At 38.8% G+C, this 23,977-nt stretch overlaps 2 protein-coding genes across 2 annotated transcripts in view; both read left to right on the top strand.

Annotated features, from left to right (window-relative positions):
* LOC140238821 (uncharacterized) overlaps positions 1 to 15,594 on the top strand; it is a 35,446-nt gene extending 19,852 nt beyond the window's left edge. Inside the window, exons 6-7 of the mRNA XM_072318719.1 lie at positions 1,098 to 1,270; positions 15,439 to 15,594. Of these exons, the coding sequence (XP_072174820.1) occupies positions 1,098 to 1,270; positions 15,439 to 15,594 (329 nt within the window). The remainder of the gene's footprint in view (positions 1 to 1,097; positions 1,271 to 15,438) is intronic.
* LOC140239084 (uncharacterized) lies at positions 4,693 to 7,282 on the top strand. The gene is made up of 3 exons (XM_072318980.1): positions 4,693 to 4,707; positions 5,399 to 5,665; positions 5,798 to 7,282. The coding sequence occupies exons 1-3, from the start codon at positions 4,693 to 4,695 to the stop codon at positions 7,280 to 7,282; spliced, it is 1,767 nt and encodes a 588-aa protein (XP_072175081.1).
* Positions 15,595 to 23,977: the final 8,383 nt, after the last annotated feature.

The following is a 23,977-nucleotide window of genomic DNA, read 5'->3' as shown; positions in this document are numbered from 1 at the left end:
GGGAGCTTTGAAACTTCTATACAGAATTTCAATTGTGACCTTTGACCTTTGACCTATATTGTACATTTTGCTTCAAAATGCTACTCCTTCGCCATTTCTAACCCGATTTTGATTCCGTTCGCTTTATATGATGGCACTAGGTGAGGGCTTCAAAACTTCTACACAGAATTTTGACCTTTGACTTCTTTGACCTTTGACCTTGATTTTTGACCTATATTGTACATTTTGCTACAAAATGCTACTCCTCCGCCATTTGTAACCCGATTTCAATTCCGTTTGCTTTAAGTGATGGCACTAGGTGAGGGCTTCAAAACTTCTACACAGAATTTTGACCTTTGACTTCTTTGACCTTTGACCTTGATTTTTGACCTGTATTGTACATTGGCTACAAAATGCTACTCCTTCGCCATTTCTAACCCGATTTTGATTCCGTTTGCTTTATGTGATGGCACTAGGTGAGGGCTTCAAAACTTTTACACAGAATTTTGACCTTTGACTTCTTTGATCTTTGACCTTGATTTTTGACCTATATTGTACATTTTGCTACAAAATGCTACTCCTTTGCCATTTGTAACCCGATTTCAATTCCGTTTGCTTTAAGTGATGGCACTAGGTGAGGGCTTCAAAACTTCTACACAGAATTTTGACCTTTGACTTCTTTGACCTTTGACCTTGATTTTTTTACCTATATTGTACATTGGCTACAAAATGCTACTCCTTCGCCATTTCTAACCCGATTTCGATTCCGTTTGCTTTATGTGATGGCACTAGGTGAGGGCTTCAAAACTTCTACATAGAATTTTGACCTTTGACTTCTTTGACCTTTGACCTTCATCTTTTTACCTATATTGTACATTTTGCTACTAAATGCTACTTCCGGCGGGGACATATATTACGCACCGCGTAATTTCTACTTTTCCTTGTTTTTTCTTTAGACTACTTGGATACTCCCAAAAGAGAAACAAGGCCGGTATCTATGGTCATTTTTTCATACGTTTTATACACCTTGACAGAAAAGGAAACGTGGATGAAGTGATGTAGCGTAGTCTAATCACGACTGCTACAATGTCCTCCTTTTCCCCTTTGATTCTATACAGACAGCTGGAAGGTGGTGACAATCATCGTATCTGTCTGTGTAGGCACGCTGCTGCTAGCCGCCATAATCCTCATTGCCTGCGGACAGAGAATAGCCCTGGCGTGTGCGAAGTCTCGGGACAGGGCCGCGGTTAAGCCCAACGGCAAGCAGGACAAGAGCGTGTCGACAGTAGAAGTGAGTTGTTGTTGTTGTTGTTTTTTTTTTTGGTCCATACATTATTATTTTTTGTCCCCTCCAGCTCTGTTCTCCCGACCTTAGGAGTACATGCAAATTACGTGGGGACAGCATCATTATCATTCACATCTTGTTTAACCTCATCTTCACACTTTTCAGATTTGTATTAGCACAGCAAAGAAATAAACAGAAACACAAAAAATGAAGGTGAACTGAGGCTTGTATATAGACTGCTATTTTACGAGTTTATAAAATGCTCCTCGTTTTATCACTGGCTTGTTTTCCTGTTTTTCGTCTTGCTCCGTCAGATTGTCTGTCACTGAAGACATGACACAAACACAATATTTTAATTCAGATTAGTATTGTTGGTTGAATTGAATGCTATTGTGCGCAGGGATTTAAATGCCTGCCGCCCGCTGAAAAACTCATCTCCTTTTCGATTTTCTTTTCATGCAGATATGGTGCAGTCCCACCCCCCCCCCAAAAAAAAACACACACACAAAAAAAAAAACCAAACAAACAAACACTTGGGGGGGGGGGGGGGGCTGTTATTGGTTATTCTCTCATCCCACAGGATAAAGTTCACTTCATGTATTTTGTTCAAGGTGTATGCAAATTAATACCAATTTAATAAAAAGCACTTGACTGTTCCGGAGACCAGCGCGCAGAAACAGATAGGCCATGCCAAAAGGCGTTTTTGTTTGTTTTTTTGTTTTTTTTTCCTGTCCATTCTATTATATAACTGAGAAAACACGTCGGGAAGGAATGTAGTTTTGATTGTGGTCCGTTGTCACACGCTCCATTTTAGGCAGTCAAGAGGTAAAGCCCTTGTAACACGAAGCAATTGATATCTATAATTAACAATGTCTCGGCTGCCAATCGTGGAATTATAATGTCACATTCAGAGCGTCTGAAATTGTCATTTTGTGTTCCTACAAAACCTGTACGTAAGTTGCTGAAATTAGAGATTGATTGATACATGGGCATAGCCAAAAGAAATTAGAAGCGGGAATCTAGTCAAGTCAAAGTGATCTCCGACGAATTACATTCGGGAGCTGTTGTACGGCCGGATTCCGCCCTACTGGAATGCAAGTTCATTGACACCTATAGACCTCTAAATCATTTATTATTGTAATGCTTATTTTGGGAGTGTTGAAACAACGGAAAAACAGATTACTAAAAAAAAAATAAACCTAACGGAAGACAAAAAGACACAGTGAAAATATGGCAGACATCAATATTGTTCGAGTGGTAAAAATAAAAACAATACACGTGTCATAATAAATTCCAAATCAGTCTACTGCCACATGCACTCCAAACTATCACACAAGTACGTTCTTTCAAATAAGATAAACCTTTATCATTTCAATTGAAGCGTTTGTTTGGAAAAACCGATAAATCCATATTTGTCAAATGGAGATATTTGCAATTAAAGGTCAAGAAAAATAAGCAGAATAATAAGAAAATTTTTGCTTCTTTTGACCATAACTTCAAAAATATACCTTTATATGTAGTGACCAATATATCATTTAAAAGGTATTGTTTTGTACTTTATGACAGAGACCGTACTTCAAAATCTTCAAAAATGGACTTATCGGTTTTTGCAAACAAACTCTTCAATTGTTGATTTCGCAGTATATATAAAATGTGGCATCTATTCCTCAGATATATACCTCTACCATCATTCAGGTATTATTCCCTCTGACCTTTTTACCTCTGACAATTTACCTCTGATTTTGTTGTCTTACCTCTGACATTTTACCTCCGCTAATTTTAGATTCGACATCTTAACCTAGCACCAGTTCAACACCAACAATTCATTTCCTAAGCACAATTTTTGCGGGCACTATGTCCTTTGTCAAATATTTCAGAATTCAAGATCCCTTGCCAAAGAGCAAGGTTACCGAAAATTTTGCTTTGAAAATTGTTTGTTGGTGTTGAAATGCAGCATGATAAATTCCAGAGGATTTTTTTTTATTACTGTTCTCCGACCATTATTGATATCTTTATACCAACTCGTGGGGTAACACAAAGACTTATGAATATGAACTTTATACATGTATGGATAAAGAATATTTTCATTTCATTTCATTCATTTATTTGTGCACGGCAACATACTTCAGTCTGAAGACTGTTCTTTCGCAGGTCCGTGAATGATAACATTTTTTTTTTTTTTTTTTTTTTTTTTAGTTACGATTCAATTACTGTTAGACTACTCTGTAAATGACACACGACATAAAGCACCAGATTTGTAATGGTTTTACGTAAATGTGATAAATGACTGCGACCAAAATAATTCATCGTTAACGGAACTGTGAACATGGCATCCAATTCCGTTTTCATGCACCATGGCCATTTCCGTTTATGTAAATACATTGTAGATCTTTGCAAGACTAATCAAGGATTTTTGTTTTCAGTTGAATCATAAACAAAATAATCGTTTCAATTGTATTTTCTTTGGTCTCCCATAGAACTCCGTTCCTTCTATATTATTTCTTGCATTTTGTTATGTCGTAAACGTAAAGTAGACTGAAAGAGCAATGACGACACAACGTGTACCTTGTTATAACCGGTTGCACAAGCTCAATACGGGGAGTCAGATTTAATACATTATACAAATATTGACTGCTCATGAGGATGATGGTGGAAATTATCATTCCCAAGGGGCTTTTCATGCCGACCCTTCTATCACCCCGAGGCGTAAGCCGAGGGGTGATAGAAGGGTCGGTATGAAAAGCACCGAGGGAGTGATAATTTCCACCACCATCCGAATACAGAGCAGTTAATATTTGTTTTATATACCTCATCGTTTAAGACTAGGTCTAGCACAACTAATAACTAGCTTTGTCAAGATCTAGGGCTAGTCAAATGCGAAGTAAATTCTAGGCCATTTTGGCAGCGATCGCTTGCGTGGTTTTCGTACATTTCGTACAGACCCTACCCAGTACTCACGCGGCCTTCTGCGAGCTCCTGCATAAATCTTGGCAGATTACAGCAATACAGTATGTTATTAGCCAGCTTCCCGTCGCTCGTGTTTTAATTCGATATTTCCAACATGTTGAGATCTGTCTCTGCTTCGGGATCCTAAGAAATCCTAAAGACAAAGTGTACGATCTTTAATTTAACTCGCTTCAAATCACGGAGGAGCACTCGATCGCCATGCCATGTTGAAACATGCCTGCTGTGCGCTAGTGTGATGATTGTGCATGTGTTGTATACGATGCGCGTAGTGAACGTCCTTGGAGGGGTTGCCTACACCGCGCGCAAAGTCTAGTGTATGGTTGGGGCACCACCTATCGACAGGGCACCTTCCCATCGACACCCTGCGTACGCATGGCTGTTTGCGTACAGAACGAAAAGGTACGCGTGGGACTAAGCGTAATACGCTATGAAAATGCACTGGCCTGACCAACCGATCCAAAATGAGGCGAAAGCAGGTAAGAATCTGCATTTAATCGTTATTTATTCCGGTAATAACCTAGTTGTTGCTATAAATTGTTCATACTTACGATTGAAATGCGTCAAAGAATTGATTTATGCTGTTATTTCGCCGAATTCTGAAGCATGTCGTCGCTGTCGATCGAATTCTGATAGTGACGTAATAATTCTAGTGTATGTCGCTAGCGCCAGCTACGCTGGCTGGTGGTTCAAGTCCATTTTCCGAGTTATTTTAGAAGACGGGGAAAGGAGTCAGTTACGGAAAAAAAAAAGAATGCAAATCTGATTTTGATTTTAAAGGAGTTTATGTATGCCTAATAGGTAAAGACTGAGTGATAGATACAATCATATTTATTTGGTTAAAAATCACATATGACATTCAGAATCCCGGAATTTTTTCCGTGACCTACTCAACAATACTGGTGACAGAATATTGGTTGACGAAAGGGTGACGAAAGGGTGACGAAAGGGCGATGAGAGTGTGGCGAGAGGGTATAATGTGATGAGAGGTTGAGATGATGTCATTCTGGGGTGACTAGCATTTGTTAGAAAGAGCTTGAACATTGATGAAAAATTGTTTTACGACAGGATATTTGCAAACACACACACACACACACACACAAGGCAAGAATAATTATTGTTGAAATTTAATGTGATTAACATGAACGTCTGATTTTTCTAATTTTCTAGCCAAATCCCCGACGTCGTCGTCGAAGGAACTACTCTCCTCAAAGCTTTGAGAGAGCCCTCGCATTGGTAAAAAAGGGCGTATCAGTGATGAAAGCTGCCTTCAAATGTGGAGTCCCGAGAACCACTCTCCTGGATAGAGTAAATGGGCGCACGCAGAGCAGCAATTTATCCACGAAGCATACAATTTTGACACATGCAGATGAAGCTGCATTGGTTGACCATCTAAAGAAACTAGCATCATATGGATACGGCCTCACCAGAACACAGGTAAATATAATTTCAAACCTAAACTGACAGTCAGTATTTTTATACCAAAATAAACAAACATAAAACATTATTTAATTTAAGAACTAAACCAAAATTTAATTCCATGTTATTTCTTTCTCTCACTTTCTACAGGTGATTCATCTTGCTACTGACATGGCAGACTCACTAGGAAGACGGCCAATAGAGATGAAAGGCAGACTTCTCTCAAAGAAGTGGTTCCAGCTCTTCATGCGTCGATGGCCTTCTTTGAATCTCACCTCTCCTCGCCGTCTTGAGATGAACCGTGCAAAGGCCACAACAAAGGAAGTGCTCAAAAACTACTTCGGTGAGCTGCAGAGAACCATGCAGAAATATGATCTCCTGGACAAGCCCCAAAACATCTACAACATAGATGAGACAAACTTTAATGCCGATCATAAACCCCCCCAAGTGGTGAGTGACAGAGGTGAAAAAAGATCAAACTCGATAACATCGCATCGGATTGGCACGACAACCATTCTGGCATGTGGGAGTGCTATCGGCAGAGCACTCCCCCCCTTCTACATATTCAAGGGGAAACGTAAGATATCTGATCTGATGAATGGTGCACTCCCGGGGTCGCAAATGTGCATGACAGAGAGTGGATGGAGCAACGGTGACGTCTTCAGAAACTACCTAGAACAACATTTTCTGCCATCACTCCCCCCACGACGGGTCAATGAGCACGTCATGATCTTATACGACGGGCATACATCACATATCTCCATTCCAGTCCTTGAATTTGCCAGAGCTCATCGAATCGTGCTGTTTGTGCTGCCGGCACACACGAGCCACGTTCTGCAACCACTAGATGTCGCGTGCTTCGCACCTTTGAAAAGAGCATATAGCACTGAATGTGCTAAGTTCATGCAAACACATCCCGGAGAAATGGTGACCAGATACGACATCGCCCGTCTGTCCTCCCCAGCCTACCTAAGAGCCATGGGACCAGAAAACTTGAAATCGGCATTCAGGAAATCAGGGGTCTGGCCATTGGATCCCAAAGCCGTAGGAATGGAGGAAGCCACAAGACCAAGCTTGTTAGTGACTCCAACAAGAAAGGAAGCAAGCGCCCCACAACATCAGGTCGGACCCATGGGTGACGCCAGACAGACAACACAACAAACGTCTGCAGAAAGCTTTCTGTCGTCAAAAACACCAAGCCCACCCCAGCAGCCGGCAGAAAAGGGGACTCAGAGGAGGGTCACTGTCCACTTCCGGCCATCGGGTGTGTGTGTCTCAGAGGATAGGATCTTCCTCAAGATCTGCAAGGCAAAAAACAAGGGAAAGGAAAGACCCACACAAAAGAAGACATGCCCGACAGATCAACCTGGACCATCAGGAATTTCAACAAAGTCAACAAGGAGGCTCTTTTCCGATCCCTCAGTTACAGACAGCGAGGACATGGAGGAAGATGACAACCCATGCTGTGTTTGCGGGAGGAATACGCCACCACATCCATCGCGGGACCATCTAGAATTCTACTCATGGGTTGCCTGTGACGAGAGTGGATGTTCTCATTGGGTACACCAGAAATACTGCACAGGATCTAACAAAATGTATGGCAAAAATGACACCTACAAATGCCCATGCCATTGAAAAAAAAAGAAAAAAAGATTATCTTGGCATGATAATACATCAGGAAAAAAATTGAAAACAAATGTGTTTTGTCTTTTATTTGCACTATGACTCTAATCATCAGTGATCATGACTGTAATTGGTTTTTATGTGTTCAAAGTGCGCTTGTTGATGGTTATGTTTGTTGGCTGTGATCTTACCATGTCAAAGAAATTAATGTATCAAAATAACAAGAGATATAAACAAATTAATGTTTATATCGATCGGCCACACATAATATCAAAATTGCTCAATGAAACATACAAACATATCTTCAAAGTGAATAAAGGACAAAAGATATATAACAGCAAATAATGACATTAACAACTTCACTACATTCCATCAGTTAAAAGGAAGCACTTTATTTTCAAAGGTTAATGGCAGAGGTTTTATTCTCTTTTTTTTTTGTATAGGTTGAAAAAAAAAAGAAATATACTAAATGTATTATCAGATCATAGACCTGATGCAGAAATTTAGATTTCACATCTTATAATAATTTAAACGTCTACAATACAAATAAATAATAAATAACTTCTTAAAAATAAAAATGTAATTGTATTTAAACGAAGAGACAAAGACAAAAATCATAAACAAGAAAGCAAACTAAACTAAACACAAGTTTACAAACACGGTTCTGTGTGTATGACAGCGAAATGCAATGCACGTGTATTACCTATAGAGGGCGGGGTGTCGATGGCAAGGTTCCCTTTTCAGCCGCGCAAAGAAACCAGACATCGCGTACTGAAACGGCGATATTTCACTACGGAGACTCACAATCATCGGGGCGGTCACGGGATTCGAAACTGCAGTATTTACGGCATATCTGAGGCACGGCTCAGGTAAACTGGTTTTATACTTTTGGAGTAAACGAGCTACAGATCCTTAGGGTGTCGATAGGTGGTACCCCCAACCCTACTTGTTATGTGTACAAAAGTCGCGGAGGGTTTACGAATTCTATCACGAGGGTTTTGACTATCACGAGGGTTTTGCCTTTCTATCACTTACATGAAAACCCTAAGGCAAGATAGACGGGACTACACCTTGTCACAAGATATACTTTTGACCAATCAGTGAAAAGACTCTTACTTATGAGGTATATAATACAAATTAACACCTGTGCAGTACTTGCTATACTTGAACAGTATTTTTGTGTATTGCTGTGTGGGGGCACAGTGGCATAGTGGATAAGACTCCGTCTTTAAGTCGGAGGTCCCGAGTCCTTATCCCGTGAAGTACCCATGTCCTCGGACAAGATGTTCTTTACGCACCATTATGTCCCTTTCGAGCCAGGTGTATTTAATGTGGACCTGGCGATGCGAGGGTATTTTATAGTGGCAGGGGCATCTAGAAGAACAGTTTGTTTGTTTGTTTGTTTGTTCATTTCCATCTGAGAAGAAGACTGAATAGCCCATATTCAGCTGTACTAAGCTGGTCTTCCATGGGGTCCAGTTGAATGTGAGGTGGGACCACTTCACCGGGTTAACTCTTCATGTGCCATGGTGGAAACCTCCTTTGTGCCACATTATTCTGAGAAAATAATGGTTTCATACTTCGAGAAAACATTTTCTTTTTCAAGTCCATGCAAATTCATTAAATTTCTGTTGAGCTTGGGCAAATAGTGAGTAAATTTGTAAAGAAAATGCCAAGCTTTGCTTTGATGTGTTATTGTATGACATATCTATGATTGTTTTTCTTTCACATGACCAGCAGATATCTTACTGCAAAGGCAGGACTTTTGTACACAAAACAGTGACAGAAACTTAGAAATTACTCTCAAATCCAGTAGAAAACACCTCTTGAGAGTCAATCACTATATGAAAATGCCAGCTATATGTGAGAGGAACGGAAGCGCGAGAAACGCTTTCATTGTACCGCGGCATTTGGCGATTTATCGATCGGATTAGGCGGATTAGTGTGTTTGAGTAGAATATGCGAAGTTGGCCGGGCGCGCCGTCGACTGAGTCGGACGTGCGAACGTGGCACATAAAGAGTTAAACACCCTGCTCTTTGCGATGAATGAATGAAGCGGGATCTTTTACGTGCATGAGTTGTTACTCCCTCATACACGGGACCGCCATTTTTATACCCCCGCCAAACGAAGTTTGAAGGGGGTATATAGGAATCAGTGGACGGTCGGGCGGTCGGGCGGTCGGGCGGTCGGGCGGTCGGTCGGGCGGTTGGTCCGTTGCAAATCTTGCGTCGCGAACTACTTCCTCAGTTTTCAAACGATTCCCATAAAACTTGGCACAGATGTGTGCCTTGGGTTGTAGATGTGCAAGACGTATTTTTTGACAGTACCCAAAAGTACGTTGCCATGGTAACGGCATATTATGGGCAAAAATGGGTACAAATCTTGCGTCGCGAACTCCTCCCACAGTTTTTGATCAATTTTTATGAAATTAGGTACAGATGTTCATTTGAATATGTTAATGTGCAAGACACAATAAATTGCGTTGCCATGGTAACGGCATGTTATTGGTAAAATATAGGGCAAACTGCTTCATGGCAAAACTGCTTCATCAGTGTTCTTCCAATTCTCATGGAATTCATATTGAATGTTTGTCTTAGGATATAGGTCAGCATGACACATTTCTTGACAGTGACAAAAAGTGTGTTGCCATGGTAACAGCTCGCACATTATGAGCCAAAATGATGGAAAATTTTGTGTTGCAAACTACTTCCTCAGTTTTTGCCCAATTTCCATGAAACTTGGTACAGATGTGTGCCTTTGGTTGTAGATGTGCAAGATGCATTTTTTTGACAGTACCCGAAAGTACGTTGCCATGGTAACGGCATTTTAATAGCAGAAGATCAAGGAAAGATCTTGCGGATTTAACTACTTCCTCTGTTTTTGACCAAAGCTTATGAAATGTGGCACACACCTTGATCTTGGTGGGAAGATGTGGAAGACATATTTTTCGGACGTGTCGGAAGCTGCGTTGCCATGGTAACGGCATATAAATGGCAGAAGATCAAGGAAAGATCTTGCGGATTGAACTACTTCCTCTGTATTCGACTGAAGCTCATGAAATGTGGCACACACATTGGTCTTGGTGGGAAGATGTGCAAGACACATTTTTTGGACGTGTCGGAAGCTGCGTTGCCATGGTAACGGCATATTAATGGCGGAAGATCAAGGAAAGACCTTGTGGATTGAACTACCTCAGTTTTTGACAAAAGCTTATGAAATGTGGCACACACAATAGTCTTGGTGGGAAGATGTGCAAGACATATTTTTCGGACGTGTCGGAAGCTGCATTGCCATGGTAACGGCATATTAATGGCGGAAGATCAAGGAAAGATCTTGTGGATTGAACTACTTCCTCAGTTTTTGACAAAAGCTTATGAAATGTGGCACACACAATAGTCTTGGTGGGAAGATGTGCAAGACATATTTTTCGGACGTGTCGGAAGCTGCGTTGCCATGGTAACGGCATTCAAATGGCAGAAGATCAAGGAAAGATCATTCCTTGGGTAAGACTGTCGTCACGGGGCGGGGGTATTAATCACCTTAAGTGATATTTCTAGTTATGTCCTATCTGAGGGACAGAGTGTTTTGCCTCTTTCTAGAGGGGATGGTATAATTACACACAACATTGCTCAGTCCAGACTAGGGTTCGAACCCGGGCCCTTATAGGATCGTGAGGCAGACGCGCTACCGATTGAGCCAACTCACCGCCACCGCCCACCACAATCGTAAAACCGAAGAGCTTACCTTGGATGAAGACGGTCATGTGATGACTTCATGAAAAACAAGAAAGTTCTTGTAGGGTTTGTTTGTTTGTATTTGAAGAGTTTGTTCGCAAAAACCAATAAGTCCATATTTGTCAAATGGAGATATTTGCGATTAAATGTCAAGAAAAATAAAGAGAATAATAAGAAAATGTATGCTTCTTTTGACCATAACTTCAAAAATGTACCTTTATATGTAGTGACCAATATATCATTTAAAAGGTATTATTTTGTACTTTATGACAGAGACCGTACTTCAAAATCTTCAAAAATGGACTTATCGGTTTTTGCAAACAAACCCTTTATTTATTTCCGAATCACATAAAAATAATGTAAAATATCAATCTCATATACATCAAAGCAAGATACAAAGGATGACCCAATTTCAGTGATATTGTTAGAATACCACTGTTCTTCCGTGGGGTCTTTCGATTGGCACAGTTTAACAACAAAAAACGCATACTTCTGTCTTAGCAGAAAACAGAAAAAAAAAAACCACAAATAAAAACCCTAATAACGCTAAACGATATTCCAAGGATATTTCCATGGTTTAAAAACAATGATATGTATAGTGAATGGCAAGAAAATTTATTCATGGGTACATTCGTTCAAAATAATCGTTATGTCAATTTCAAAGGGATTTCAAAGTTGTAGCATTTCGTATTCAATAAGTAAATTTGGAGAAGACCTTCTACAATGTTCTATGGAGTGGAATTAAGAGGGTCAGAATGAAAAAAAAAATGCAAAAATAAAACGAACAAAGCAACAGAAAATATCCACAACAGCAAAAACAATAAGGAAACGAAATTAAGGTGAAAATATGACAAAAATAGACTGCTTAGAAAACAGTGGCGTAAAGTAATAACTTACAGAACGGAAGTGATTTGTATAGGATTATTCACATCAGCAGAACTACCATGAATTGTATGTCAGGTTGGCGTCAAGATGGAAACAGACAGTTGCAATGGACAACGTCATGTTGCGATGCAGACTGTTTGGTTGTTCAATTAATCAGTTTCATGAGGATGATTCTGTTAAAAGTGGCAATCCATCACTGCAACATATTCCATTACGATTCAAACAGGGAAGTTTCGCAAATATGAAATGATTATAATCACTCGCAAAGCCTCTTGCCCCAGCCCATCAAAATAAAATAATGATGGAATACCAAAAAAATTCATGGGTAACTACCCTGTATAAAAGGCGCTCTGGAGTTATTGGTCTATTCAAGGGACTTGTGTTGCCCTACATTTTGTTGTAGTCAAGGGGGGGGGGTACTCTTTGACAACAATATTGTTAATGATATTTTTTGTGAAATTGCAGTAATGATGGAATATTTCCTAGAGAAGGTTACCTTACCTACTCCATTCACAATACATAAGAGGACAATCATTGACTTTGTTCCTGTGTGTAAAGACCCGGTAGAGTGGGGATTCAGGCGTGATCTTTATTCATTCAGTGCCCTCCGGGTACGCTCGAAAATTCAAAACAGCGACGGTCATATGAATACACCCATCGAGGCGTGCCCTCGTCGGCAACGGTCTACCGAAGTCGATATAATAGATTATTTCGGTTGTGTGTGCACTTACAGAGAGACCTATGGCAAAGATGCACACAATTCGCTTCTGGGATCCCCGATTATATCTGACCCGGATCAGCCTTCCCACTGAGTGGTGCCCACGCGCTTGATTGTGTGTGTGTGTGTGTGTGTGTGTGTGTGTGTGTGCCTGTGTGTGTTTTCGGAGGTTCCTTATTCCGAAACACACGAATTCCGACAGCCTAGATGTTCGTTAGTAATTCAAATATGGCGGTATTTCGAAGGTTCGTTTTAAAAGTCCGATGTTCTCAAGGTTTGTTAATCCTAAAATGAAAGACTATATGTAATAACGAATCTTTGGAATTACGAAAGTATAAAGTATTTCGTTTCCGGATCAACGAATCTTCGGAGTGATGAACTTTATTCTATTTCCGAATCAACGTACCTTTAAAATAGCAAGCTTTCGGAATAATGTACCTTGTTTATTTATTTATTTATTTTTTTATTAACAAACCTCAGGAATTACTAACTTTCGGAAAAGATCTGTAACTCCCGACGCTGCCGAGTCTCTAATACTATATAATGTATTATATATATATATATATTCCTGACCCGGCCGTAATCAACAGTTATAAGGGATAGTGATTTATCTATTTATGGCCATTTTCTTTAACAGTGTTTAAAATTAGTGCACACATTTTTCTTGGACTTAATAGATTGCCATCTATTAAACTGGAACGAGCACATATTTGATACAAAGCATGCCTGTATCCAGAAAAACAGATTTCTCTAACATCAAAGTGAATCCTGTGACTAAGAATTATTTCAGAATTTATTTTTTTTTTTCCCATGGGGCATTATAAGTCGTAGGATTAACACTACCAAAGGTAAAATTGATGTAATCAGTGTCATTCAGATTATGGACAATAAGCAATATATTACTAAAAAGCAATACAAAAGTACAGTTTTTACTACATTCATAGCAAAATCATTGTAAAACATTTATGAATGCATATAAATAGCAAAAAGGCAGTGCATTCGATGGAACAAGGAAATAGGAGACCGTCAGCGTATCAAAACATGGATTGAATGGGCTAATGGTGTCATTGTGCAGCTGTGAAGTTATCACGTAGGCCCGTTGTTCAAGTATCCTTGACCAAGTAAATGAATTTGTGATTTTCATGGGAAACTACACTTACAAAAAAAAAAATGAAACGGTGGACCCATGCTGTGCGAATCACACAACGGCTTCTGAAGCAAAAGACTTAGGCTTATTTACAAAGCACTAAAGCATTAGAAAAGAACAAGACAGTGTAAACACGCACGTAGTTAACCTCAGCGGGAAGACAATCCCTGAAAATGTTATTCCCTTAGATGTTGGTGGTCATCAGATCAACCGCAGTCAACATGTGCATTTCCTTGCGGTTACAGTTGATGAATTTTTATCTTGGAAAGAACAACTTAATAACGTATGTACTAAAGTGTCTCGCAGTGTTGGTGTAATATCCAAACTTCGTTTCTTCCTTCCCCAGTATACCCTAGTTACTTTATGCAATGCAATTATTGTTATGCCTCGTTTGATGTATTGCAATATTGCTTGGGGACACACATTTAGGACTCATGTACATAACTTGTATGTTCTTCAAAAGAAAGTTGTCAGGTACAAATTCAAACTATAGATCAGCTAGTACTCCTTTGTTTTGTTTTTGTTTTGTTTTTGTTTTTGTTTTTGTTTTTGTTTTTTGTTTTTTTTTTTGTTTTTTTTTTTTTGGGGGGGGGGTTCTCTGTTCCGTATTTTATACCATCACCCAAAATTAGTGCTTCCCTTTTCCAAATACGAATGTGTATTTATGTATCCCTTATTAGTAGTCCGGCGGGATCCTAACCATGAACACTATTTTTGATCAGTCTGTCTGTTGTGCTCTTCATGCACCTATTGTTCCACTCGATTATCGAAATTCTCGCGCGTGGCAGCTGTCGGTTACCATGGTCACACGGACTGCTTGGTTTTAGGACCCATTATGGAATGTTACTCCTGAGCTTTATTGCCCTAGTACACGGTATTATTTACATTCACGACAAATCTCATCATTATTCCAACTTTTACTTATGTATCTATGCCATATTGTTACGCCATTTTCTTCACACCCCTTGAATCTCTGCAATCCCAGTTGTTGTTCTACCAATGTCCTTACTTGTAGTAGGTTATATTGCTACAACATGTGACCTTTCTGTATTTTATTTAGTGACGTGGGTCTATTTAATTGGATTTTTTGTTTTGTTTGTCTTAATCGGTTCCCCCAGTTACAGTTGGTCTTAAAAAACATCTGCATTTTAAACTTCCCCTAATATGATTTATCACGGGACCTGCGACTGTACAAGCTAATGCTTTTACGCAGGCCCCATCATATTTTTTTTGTTCTTTTCGCATCATGACCACAGTCCAATTCGCATGTATACGGACCTTGTGTTCATACCAAATCAAACTTTTGTACATTCCGATGAAGTCTCATCTAAATTGTGTTTTGTATAATTTTCGTATGTATATACTTTATTGTGATATATGTGAGAAATATGAAAATAAATTGAAATGAAATGAAATGTATCACGGCTCCTCACTTTTTTTTTTTTTTTGTATCGAGGCCCGTTCGTACCACTGAAATATTTTTGAAATGTAGGTAGCCCGATATGTAGCCTAGTGGCCCGAAATGGAGACATAAGTAACAATACATATTGAATCTTAAAGTTGCCCGATCGGGCCACAAAAATATAAATTTGGTGGCTGATGTGGATCCCTGTATAGATAGGCATATACCGACAAATTAAAATCAGCATGAAATATGTTTCTTTTCACACATCTACTTTCCAGGACACCATTCCATGGCACGATCAAGGAGATGATCACCAAATGTTTTATGGAAAGACAGCTGACGGGCAGGAAGCCGGCAAAGAATTCGAAAGCTACGACCTGGAAGTTTACCGATCAATCCCAAACGCGGAAGAGCGGTACACCCAAGTGCCATAACGGCCATGGACAGGGCTTGCTGCGGCCATAATTTGGGTGCATGTCACGAGACTGAAACCCACGAGTCACACAGCCCACGAGTCATACAGCTCACAAGTTATACAACCCATGAGTTATTTAGCTCATGAGTCATACAGCCCATTAGTTCGACACTATAAAGCTAACAAGGCCCACGAGACCGACACATTAATTAAGCCCCGTGATGTATCTGCCGAACTAGTGGGCTGTTTTTATCTAGTGTCGAACTCATGGGTTTTATTTGCCTATAGTATCGAACTCATGGGCTGTATGACTCGTGAGCTGTATGACTCATGTACCTATTCTCTATATCGAACTCGTGGGCTGTATGACTCATGGGTGTCGGTCTAGTGGGATGACCCCTATAATCTCGCGAGAGCATAATCATGCAATCTATATTATATTTTGTAAATCCACTCTGCTGAACTTGTATTATGCAATAACAAGTAAGTTTTCCTACTTCCTAATGTTAGCTGCAGCTGAAGAATGACAGCGATCAGAAAAAAAAAAATATCCCGCATGTACATTTTTGCTAATATCAAATACATTTTATGATAATTATGTTTGATTTTTCATTCTGATGTGAAGTCAGAATGAAACATCCCTGGGACGAAAACAAATATCCCTTGTCAGTTATGCAGCTGTATGGAATCTGTAACACACTTGACGATTCTCACATGTGTTACTGTTTCTAAGAGGCTATGAATGTACGTATATCTCTATGAAGTTCGCCAACTGATTACATACTTGATATACAAAAACCCACTTTTTTGACTAATTTCTTTATTTTGACGAAAGGATTCATGTAAAGGTGGTTATAGCAATCTTGACAAAGGTATCAAACAGGGGCGTTTTCACGAATTCCATAAAAGTGGGCGGCTTTACAAAATTAAAGGGGGCGCAAGCCCTCCCCCATATTTCTTTTTATTTCTTTTGTTAAAAAAAATACAGGGGAACGTGCCCCATACGCTCCCCCCCCCCCCTGGATCCGCCACTGTCAAAATTGTTGTCTGAAAATATTAAGTAAATCCGGGCCCCATTTCATAAGAAGTTGATATGATAGCAACTCTTACTTTTTCGCAATTGTCATTGTAACGACAATAGTCCAGCTTCCTGATTGGCTGTTGTTAGTGGAAGTTGCCAGTCCAGGAAGAATTACTATCCTAACATCTTTCTTTTTTTCCCTTTTTTTAATGAGTACCAGCTGTAAGTATTTTTTGTTTTGCCTCAAGGTATAGATTGATGCTATATAACCTGGAATTAAAGTGCTTACAAGTCGCTACATATTCACAGTTTTAGGAGATTATTATTATTATTATTATCATTATTATTATTATTATTATTATTATTATTATTATTATTATTTATTCGGCATTTGCAAAACAATACAAGTGATAACAGAGAAACAGAATAAACAGACCAAACACATGAAAACAAAGTGTCAGGCTTTCCCTGCTGAGCTTCCCGAAGGAGCCGGGTTGGAAAAAAGCAATCAAAATCACTATGACCCTTGGGCCTCTCCAACCAACTTAAGGAAGCACATCAGGGAGTTGTTGAACATAAAAGAAAGGAAATAATACAAGTTGAATTAAGCGTTTACACCAGATGGATTCAAAGGAGACTGTTACAATATTATGTGCATACATTTAGATAACATATTACGAGATTTTTTTTTCTATATTTCCGGGTGCGTGTATATTCGTGGTAAAATCTATTTCTCTGTATATGTTTTGCTTTGTTTTCATCTTTGGTATGTTTTTACGATTCTTATTTTGTCAAAAGCCTGCATATTCCAATATTAATCCTTGCTGACTATCTGTTACATTTTAAAACCAGGCATCCCTCCCCCGTCGTGTTATGTACACAAGAATCAATGAGAATAAGGAATAGAATAATATTAGTTGTTTAAGTATTGTTCCACTGCATAGTGAAGCTCGCATTCCTAAACAAAAAAAAGGCAAATTTTGTGCTTCATACTTTTTCTTTTTTAAGTACGCAGTAAGAATCACAATTTTCGAGAAGTTATATCACTGACCGAAAATTTACCTCCGTATTAATGTGCTCTTTTTCAACCTGCGTGACTTCCTACATGTCCTATACGGGTTCTTGGATGCATTCTTAAAAAGTTATGCCATGTGCCATTATTTTTTCTTCTTTTATTTTAATATGTGGTTGTTATCAATATTATGCGGAAAATAGAACAGGTATGATAATTGTCGACTGTCGAGCAGGTCGACATGCATTTGCAGTAGATTCCTGCTCATGCATCTTGAATCATTCGAAGAATGGAATTGTGCTTGATTTACTTAAAATAAAGAAAATCCCGATGACCATTTAATGCGTATCCAAACTTGTCATTTATTAGATTTCGATAAGACTACTTCGTATCATTAAGAATCACTCTTTCTAAAGTTCTATATGATTTGGTAAGATAATCGAGAATTGCATGCGACGTAACTCACTAGAAACCTATAGTGATCTGATGTGTTCAGCGTTCATTGACGTTGCTACCATGCAAGGTGGAGGCTGCATGAAACTGACAAAGCGGACATGACGGAGGAAATAGCGAAAACGTCCTTTCATTATTCACAATGGCTTTTCATTCCATTCTGTGTTTCGACCTAGAGTCCAAGGACCAACTCGTCTCGGTCGAGCGTTCTTATTCAAGCTTCTGTAAAGAAACACAAATTTACACTTGATTAATTAGCCAACTGCTTTAAAGGAAGCGCAAGGGACCAAAGGTTATAGCTTTAAAGGCAAGGGAGCAGCCGGTAAGCGACGCCTTAGTGACATATTTTAGTCTCATTCTAATCGTTTTTAATTGCACCATATTTTACACCGTTTGTCAGCAACTTGCAGGTAATGCAGCGATCACGCTACGTAATCATGTCTCCTTTAAAACTGTGATCTATTTGAGGTTTGGTAAACCCACTTTGCAAAGTAAACGAGCAAGCAAACTAACATACAACAACTAATATCATTTTGTGTTCCTAATTGGATTACAATTTATTTTTGTTTTCGGGAACTTATGTACTTTTTTTGTGAAGAATACATTTTACAAATAAAGATACGACAGTAACACAGTGGTAAAGTAAAGTTATCATTTTCTCAGAAAAAAAAAACAAGTTGCAAAAACATAGTTAATAAAAGATATAGACACCAAAACAGCACATTGTAACATTTTCTCTTCCGTTAGATGTTCAAAGCTAATGCTGCTCTTCCCTGACATTGCGATTATATTCATGTAAATGCCGTGCTGTTTTCTCAATGATGTTTCATATAAACCCTTGCAAACAAGAAAGCTGGGCATGGACTGTGATGAATCAATATAGGTACTTTGTTCGGTTTATAATTCATTACGTTTGAAACGTTCACATTTGTGGCCTTCAATTCGTGAAATACAACTCCCGCACATTATGTGGATGCTCAGAAAAAAACAAACAAACAAACAAGCAAACGACGGAAGGAAGGATGGACGGACGGACAACTCGAAAACAAAATGCCTCGTTGGCGAGGCATTTAAAAAAAAACAGCAGCAACAACAGTAACACTTGCTAAAATTCTTTGAAAAAATGTTATTAGATGTTCATCTATAGTTTAGGGTTAAAATGGAACTGGAAGAAAGAAAGAAAGATAAAACATTCCACACGAGCGATATGGGAATTAAAGGGGGAAAAGAAATGCTATACGATTTAACTAGTTATCATTATCACTATTACCTTTTTTTTTTTTTTTGCGGGGATGGGTTACAAATCATATGCATCAGTATGTGAGGGTATGTGTTTTCCTGGTGGCTATGAATGTTCACAAAACATGAATGAATACAGGAAAAATGTTAACGTTGTCAAACATTTATCTCCTTATTCTGAGGTTTCTGTAAACTTTATAAAAGCAAGTGTGACATGTGTGTTTGAATTTCTTAATGGCATTTTCACGATTACGCTTTCAACAAACATGCATCAGTTGTTGTTGTTTTTTTCACTTAATGGATGGATGAGCTCTATTCTACCTTGGATGTATATACATGACATTCATCCTTCTTTCATCTTTCAAACAATCTTCGGTGATAATTTCAAACAAAGCGCAGTCTGTCATTCTGTTACAATGGCTTCGTTGTAAGCTGACAAAAACATAGAGAAAAACAACAATAATAGCACACAAGGACGAAGGTATTGGGAGCCTGCACACTAATTAATGCGGAGAATACTTTAGTATCAGCTCTCTTGGCAGTGTATTAATCAATGTGTTCAGTGCCATGGCTTGTAGTTCCAGTATTAGTTAATTAAGTGCAGAAGGGGAAATCGATAAACGAGATATCAGTTTTGGAGTCAGCCAAATCTAAGAGAACATCTCTCATTCTTCTGCTGCATTACACGTCACTAAATGGAGAGAGAGAGAGAGGTAGAGAGAGAATAAAAATAAATACAGTGCTCTTTTGCTGATTTAAATTTGATCGTGTCTTACTGAACATGTGAATTGTATCTAATAAGTGTAATCGGAACGTATACGCTCTTGATGAGGATGTGCGTCTGCTTGACTTTCGCAAGGCTTTGTGTGAGTTATCCTTTCATCAGTTCTAAGATTCAAGAACTTGCAGTCGAGTGCAAACAACCCGCTTCAAGGTGAGAAGGCTAAAACAGTCATGTGTATCTATAATGTTCACTGATTTATTGTCATTTATGCAATGATTATCATATAAGCGTAATTATACTATGAACATAGTCCTCGTAGTTTATAGGCCGGTAAGCGTACTATTGCTTAGTATCATCGTACCAACGTTCACCAATATCAATATTAATTGTAACATATGAAGAGTTTGTTCGCAAAAACCGATAAGTCCATTTTTGGAGATTTTGAAGTACGGTCTCTGTCATAAAGTACAAAATAATACCTTTTAAATGATATATTGGTCACTACATATAAAGGTACATTTTTAAAGTTATGGTCAAAAGAAGCAAAATTTTTCTTATTCTCTTTATTTTTCTTGACCTTTAATCGCAAATATCTCCATTTGGCAAATATGGACTTATCGGTTTTTGCGAACAAACTCTTCACATTATATTCATAATATACATATAAAGTTCAGCGGACTGGTAGTAGTAACCAGTACCAGGTAATTTCAGTAACGTTTACTAGTTGCAATACGAGGATTGGAATACTGGAATAACGCTAACATAAACAACTGGTACTAGATGCCTTTCAAATGAGGAAATATTTGAATGATATATACTTGTATTATGATCCTTGCATCTATAGGTACAAACAATTTCTAGCTATACTGTGTATATCACGTCCGTCATATACAGGGTCACTTTTGGTGGTAATCCTTTCAGAAATGATTAGCTTTATTGTAGATTACACCTTATCAAACAATTTTGAAAACGTTTCTCCGTAACGTATTGAAATTGTTAAACCCTGTCTGTACCAACGAGTTTTACACACAAAATTAAGGACAGGTAATGTTCCAACCAGAGAGCTAATAACATAATACTATGTGCATTTTCAAAAACAGTTAAAAGCTTAGTCCCAGCATCAATACTTTGCATATAAAATGTATAATTATGCATTCTATCTGTTTCCACAAATTGAAAAAGTTCAGATTTTCTCTTATGCATCATGATTGACATAAACACACAATAGAAACCAATTTAAACCAAGTTCCAACTGGAATCAATGGTAGCAGATGTTCAACTTGGGCTAATGGGTTTTACACTTGATTGAACTGGTAAACACGTCCTGTTTATATGTCCATGGTTTCAAGCACCAACCAGCTGTTTAAACACTTACACACACTCACGGACACACAAACACACTAGTTGTTTTACTTTAAATCGTCTTTAAAACACTCTATGTTTCCTCCACGCTTTCCATTGCACATGGTCACTTCAGCACCTATCGGCCAAATTCAAACATGGGCTTCATTGAAAAATTGCTTTAAAAACACAATGTCGAGATCCTGCTTGCCTTGGACTCACATTAGGAAGGTATCCTCCTCCTTCATGAGTATACCACCGCAAACGACACAGGAGATCATTCCCTCGATCATCCGAAGGGTGGACGAGAGGTATGGCGTCCAGGGAATCACTCGTGGCCGGCCAACATCATATCTGAAGGACAGAACACACACTATATGCATCAAGGATGCTACGCCTGATATCAAGCATGACAGCTGTGGTGTCCCTCAACAGGCGGTTATGGAATCACTGATGACAGTTCTCCAATCATCGACATTATCAATTATCGTGCTTTACAGGCGATGACTAGTGTAGATGGCAGATAGATTCTAGTGCCTTTCAAACCTACTGATTGAAATGCGTCTGTCCCTATTATGCTGTACAAGCTTAGTGTCGGGCCGACATGAAGGGCTGGTCTGTTAACAATCGTCTTACCTTGGATAAGTCTAAAACATACATCATACACTTCTCCATATGTTTTACATATACAGTTCTTGTTGTACTACATACCGGTGACGTTATTGCAGCATTAAGCCATGGCCCTCTGTCCGAAGTCTTAGGAGGCGTTAGAAGAAAGTCGAGTTGCAATCGGTTTCAAATATCAATTGCAAATCTTGCACTTGATGGGTCAATTGCATGTTTCCGCTGCAAGAAGCGAGCTTGTGATCATTGGTAACACTTGTAATTGCAAGAGAATGAATTATAACTTTCAATGGATTGCAAAACTTGCAATTGATTTGGGGTGATTTGCAATTGACTGCAACTTTCATGCGACGCCCCCTTAGTGTCCTTGACACTACTCACGATCGAGGGAACTAATTCAGGAGCACATCATAGAAGTCTGTTAGTCTGCTACAGCTACATTTACGATGTCTATGGAAACTCCTACCCTACCTTAATAAAAACGACTACTCACGAATTAGTTCATTCCCTTATGATAGATAGGTGAGTAATAGTCTGTTCAGTCACACCTGATTTTAAACGTAGGCCTATTGTTGTGAGACTGAGAATAAGAGATAACACTATTAGACCTATAGAGCATCAGTTGATCATCAATCCAGAAACAGTTATTAGTTATAGACGAGGTGGGAATCAACCTTCACAGTTTGCTGGTAAATGCAGTTAACAATCTGCATTTGGACGGGGACTTGTTCGGACGACGTACGTGGCACGATCGATACTACTCGGGCATTAAACGAAGTTGCAGTATAGATCAACTTGATCACACATTAAGGTCCGAATTCACGAAGGTGGCACAATTGAAATCATGGTTTAAACCATGGACAATTTGTATGGAGAGCCAAGTGTCGCATGGCCTATTTCGTCACGATATCAGTCATTTCGTAACGAAATAGGCCATGCGACACTTGGCGCTCCATACAAATTGTCCATGGTTTAAACCATGTTTCAATTGTACCACCTTTGTGAATTCGGGCCCTTATGTCTACTACATCACTGACATTCCATGAATGGCGTCAACGCGAAGTGTCTTCGGATGAGCGGCAGCTTCCATCTGTGCTAATAATCACCCCAGTCATCCGCGTTGACACGGGCTATGATCGCGGAATGGCCGTAAGGGTAGTGGTAGGCCAGGAGTCCCCCATTCGTGCTTACGCCAACAGACTCTACGGACACCTATAGAGTCCTATCTGATCACAAGCCACCTCATTTGTTACGTGTATGAACCCAAGCTCCTCTTTATCCAGTCTGACTTCGAATGAAAAGAGTAAAATCAGATATTCATGGTAGCAGTTTTGAAAGCTTCAGAACTGAAATGAGAAAACTATGGATATAGAACTGAAGAAAACATAACACTTATACAAGATTTTACTGTAGAGTTAAATTGATCTTAATTGCATACGCTTAATACCAGAAGACATTGTGATGTCATTACATTACACCACCCATATTGTTTCGTGTACCCAAAAAGTCATAAAATATATATCCGTGGGTGATTATTGAGCAGCTTCAATCCTCTCCTTTAGAAGCACAGATTTCTTTATGTTTTCATAATTTACAAAAAAAGACATGTATTAAAGGAGGACATGTGAGGCAAAGCCGTCAACTTACTCTTATCTACATAGCTGCTGCATTAGTGAAAACATAGTTGCTGCATTAGTGAAAACATGTGAAACTTCAAAATTCAACATTTTTTAACTCTTTAAAAAAAAGAAAAACACAAAGCCAGATTTAAATTTTGTGTTTCTAAATCGTTTAAAACGGCAGAAATGGCGGAAATCAGATTCTGAAAAACAATCTTTCATTACATGTATATTTATTAGGAACAATCCAATATTGCATTGCTTACTTTGAAGAGTATATTTCGAACATATTTGATAAAACTTTTCGTCTTCGTCAGTTTTACAATAAAACCTAGCCTGAATATCATACATTACTGCCCTTCTAGTTTT

Source organism: Diadema setosum, chromosome 15 (assembly GCF_964275005.1).
Source record: "Diadema setosum chromosome 15, eeDiaSeto1, whole genome shotgun sequence".
Classification (NCBI taxonomy): domain Eukaryota; kingdom Metazoa; phylum Echinodermata; class Echinoidea; order Diadematoida; family Diadematidae; genus Diadema; species Diadema setosum.
This window is presented reverse-complemented; position numbering and strand designations above follow the sequence as displayed.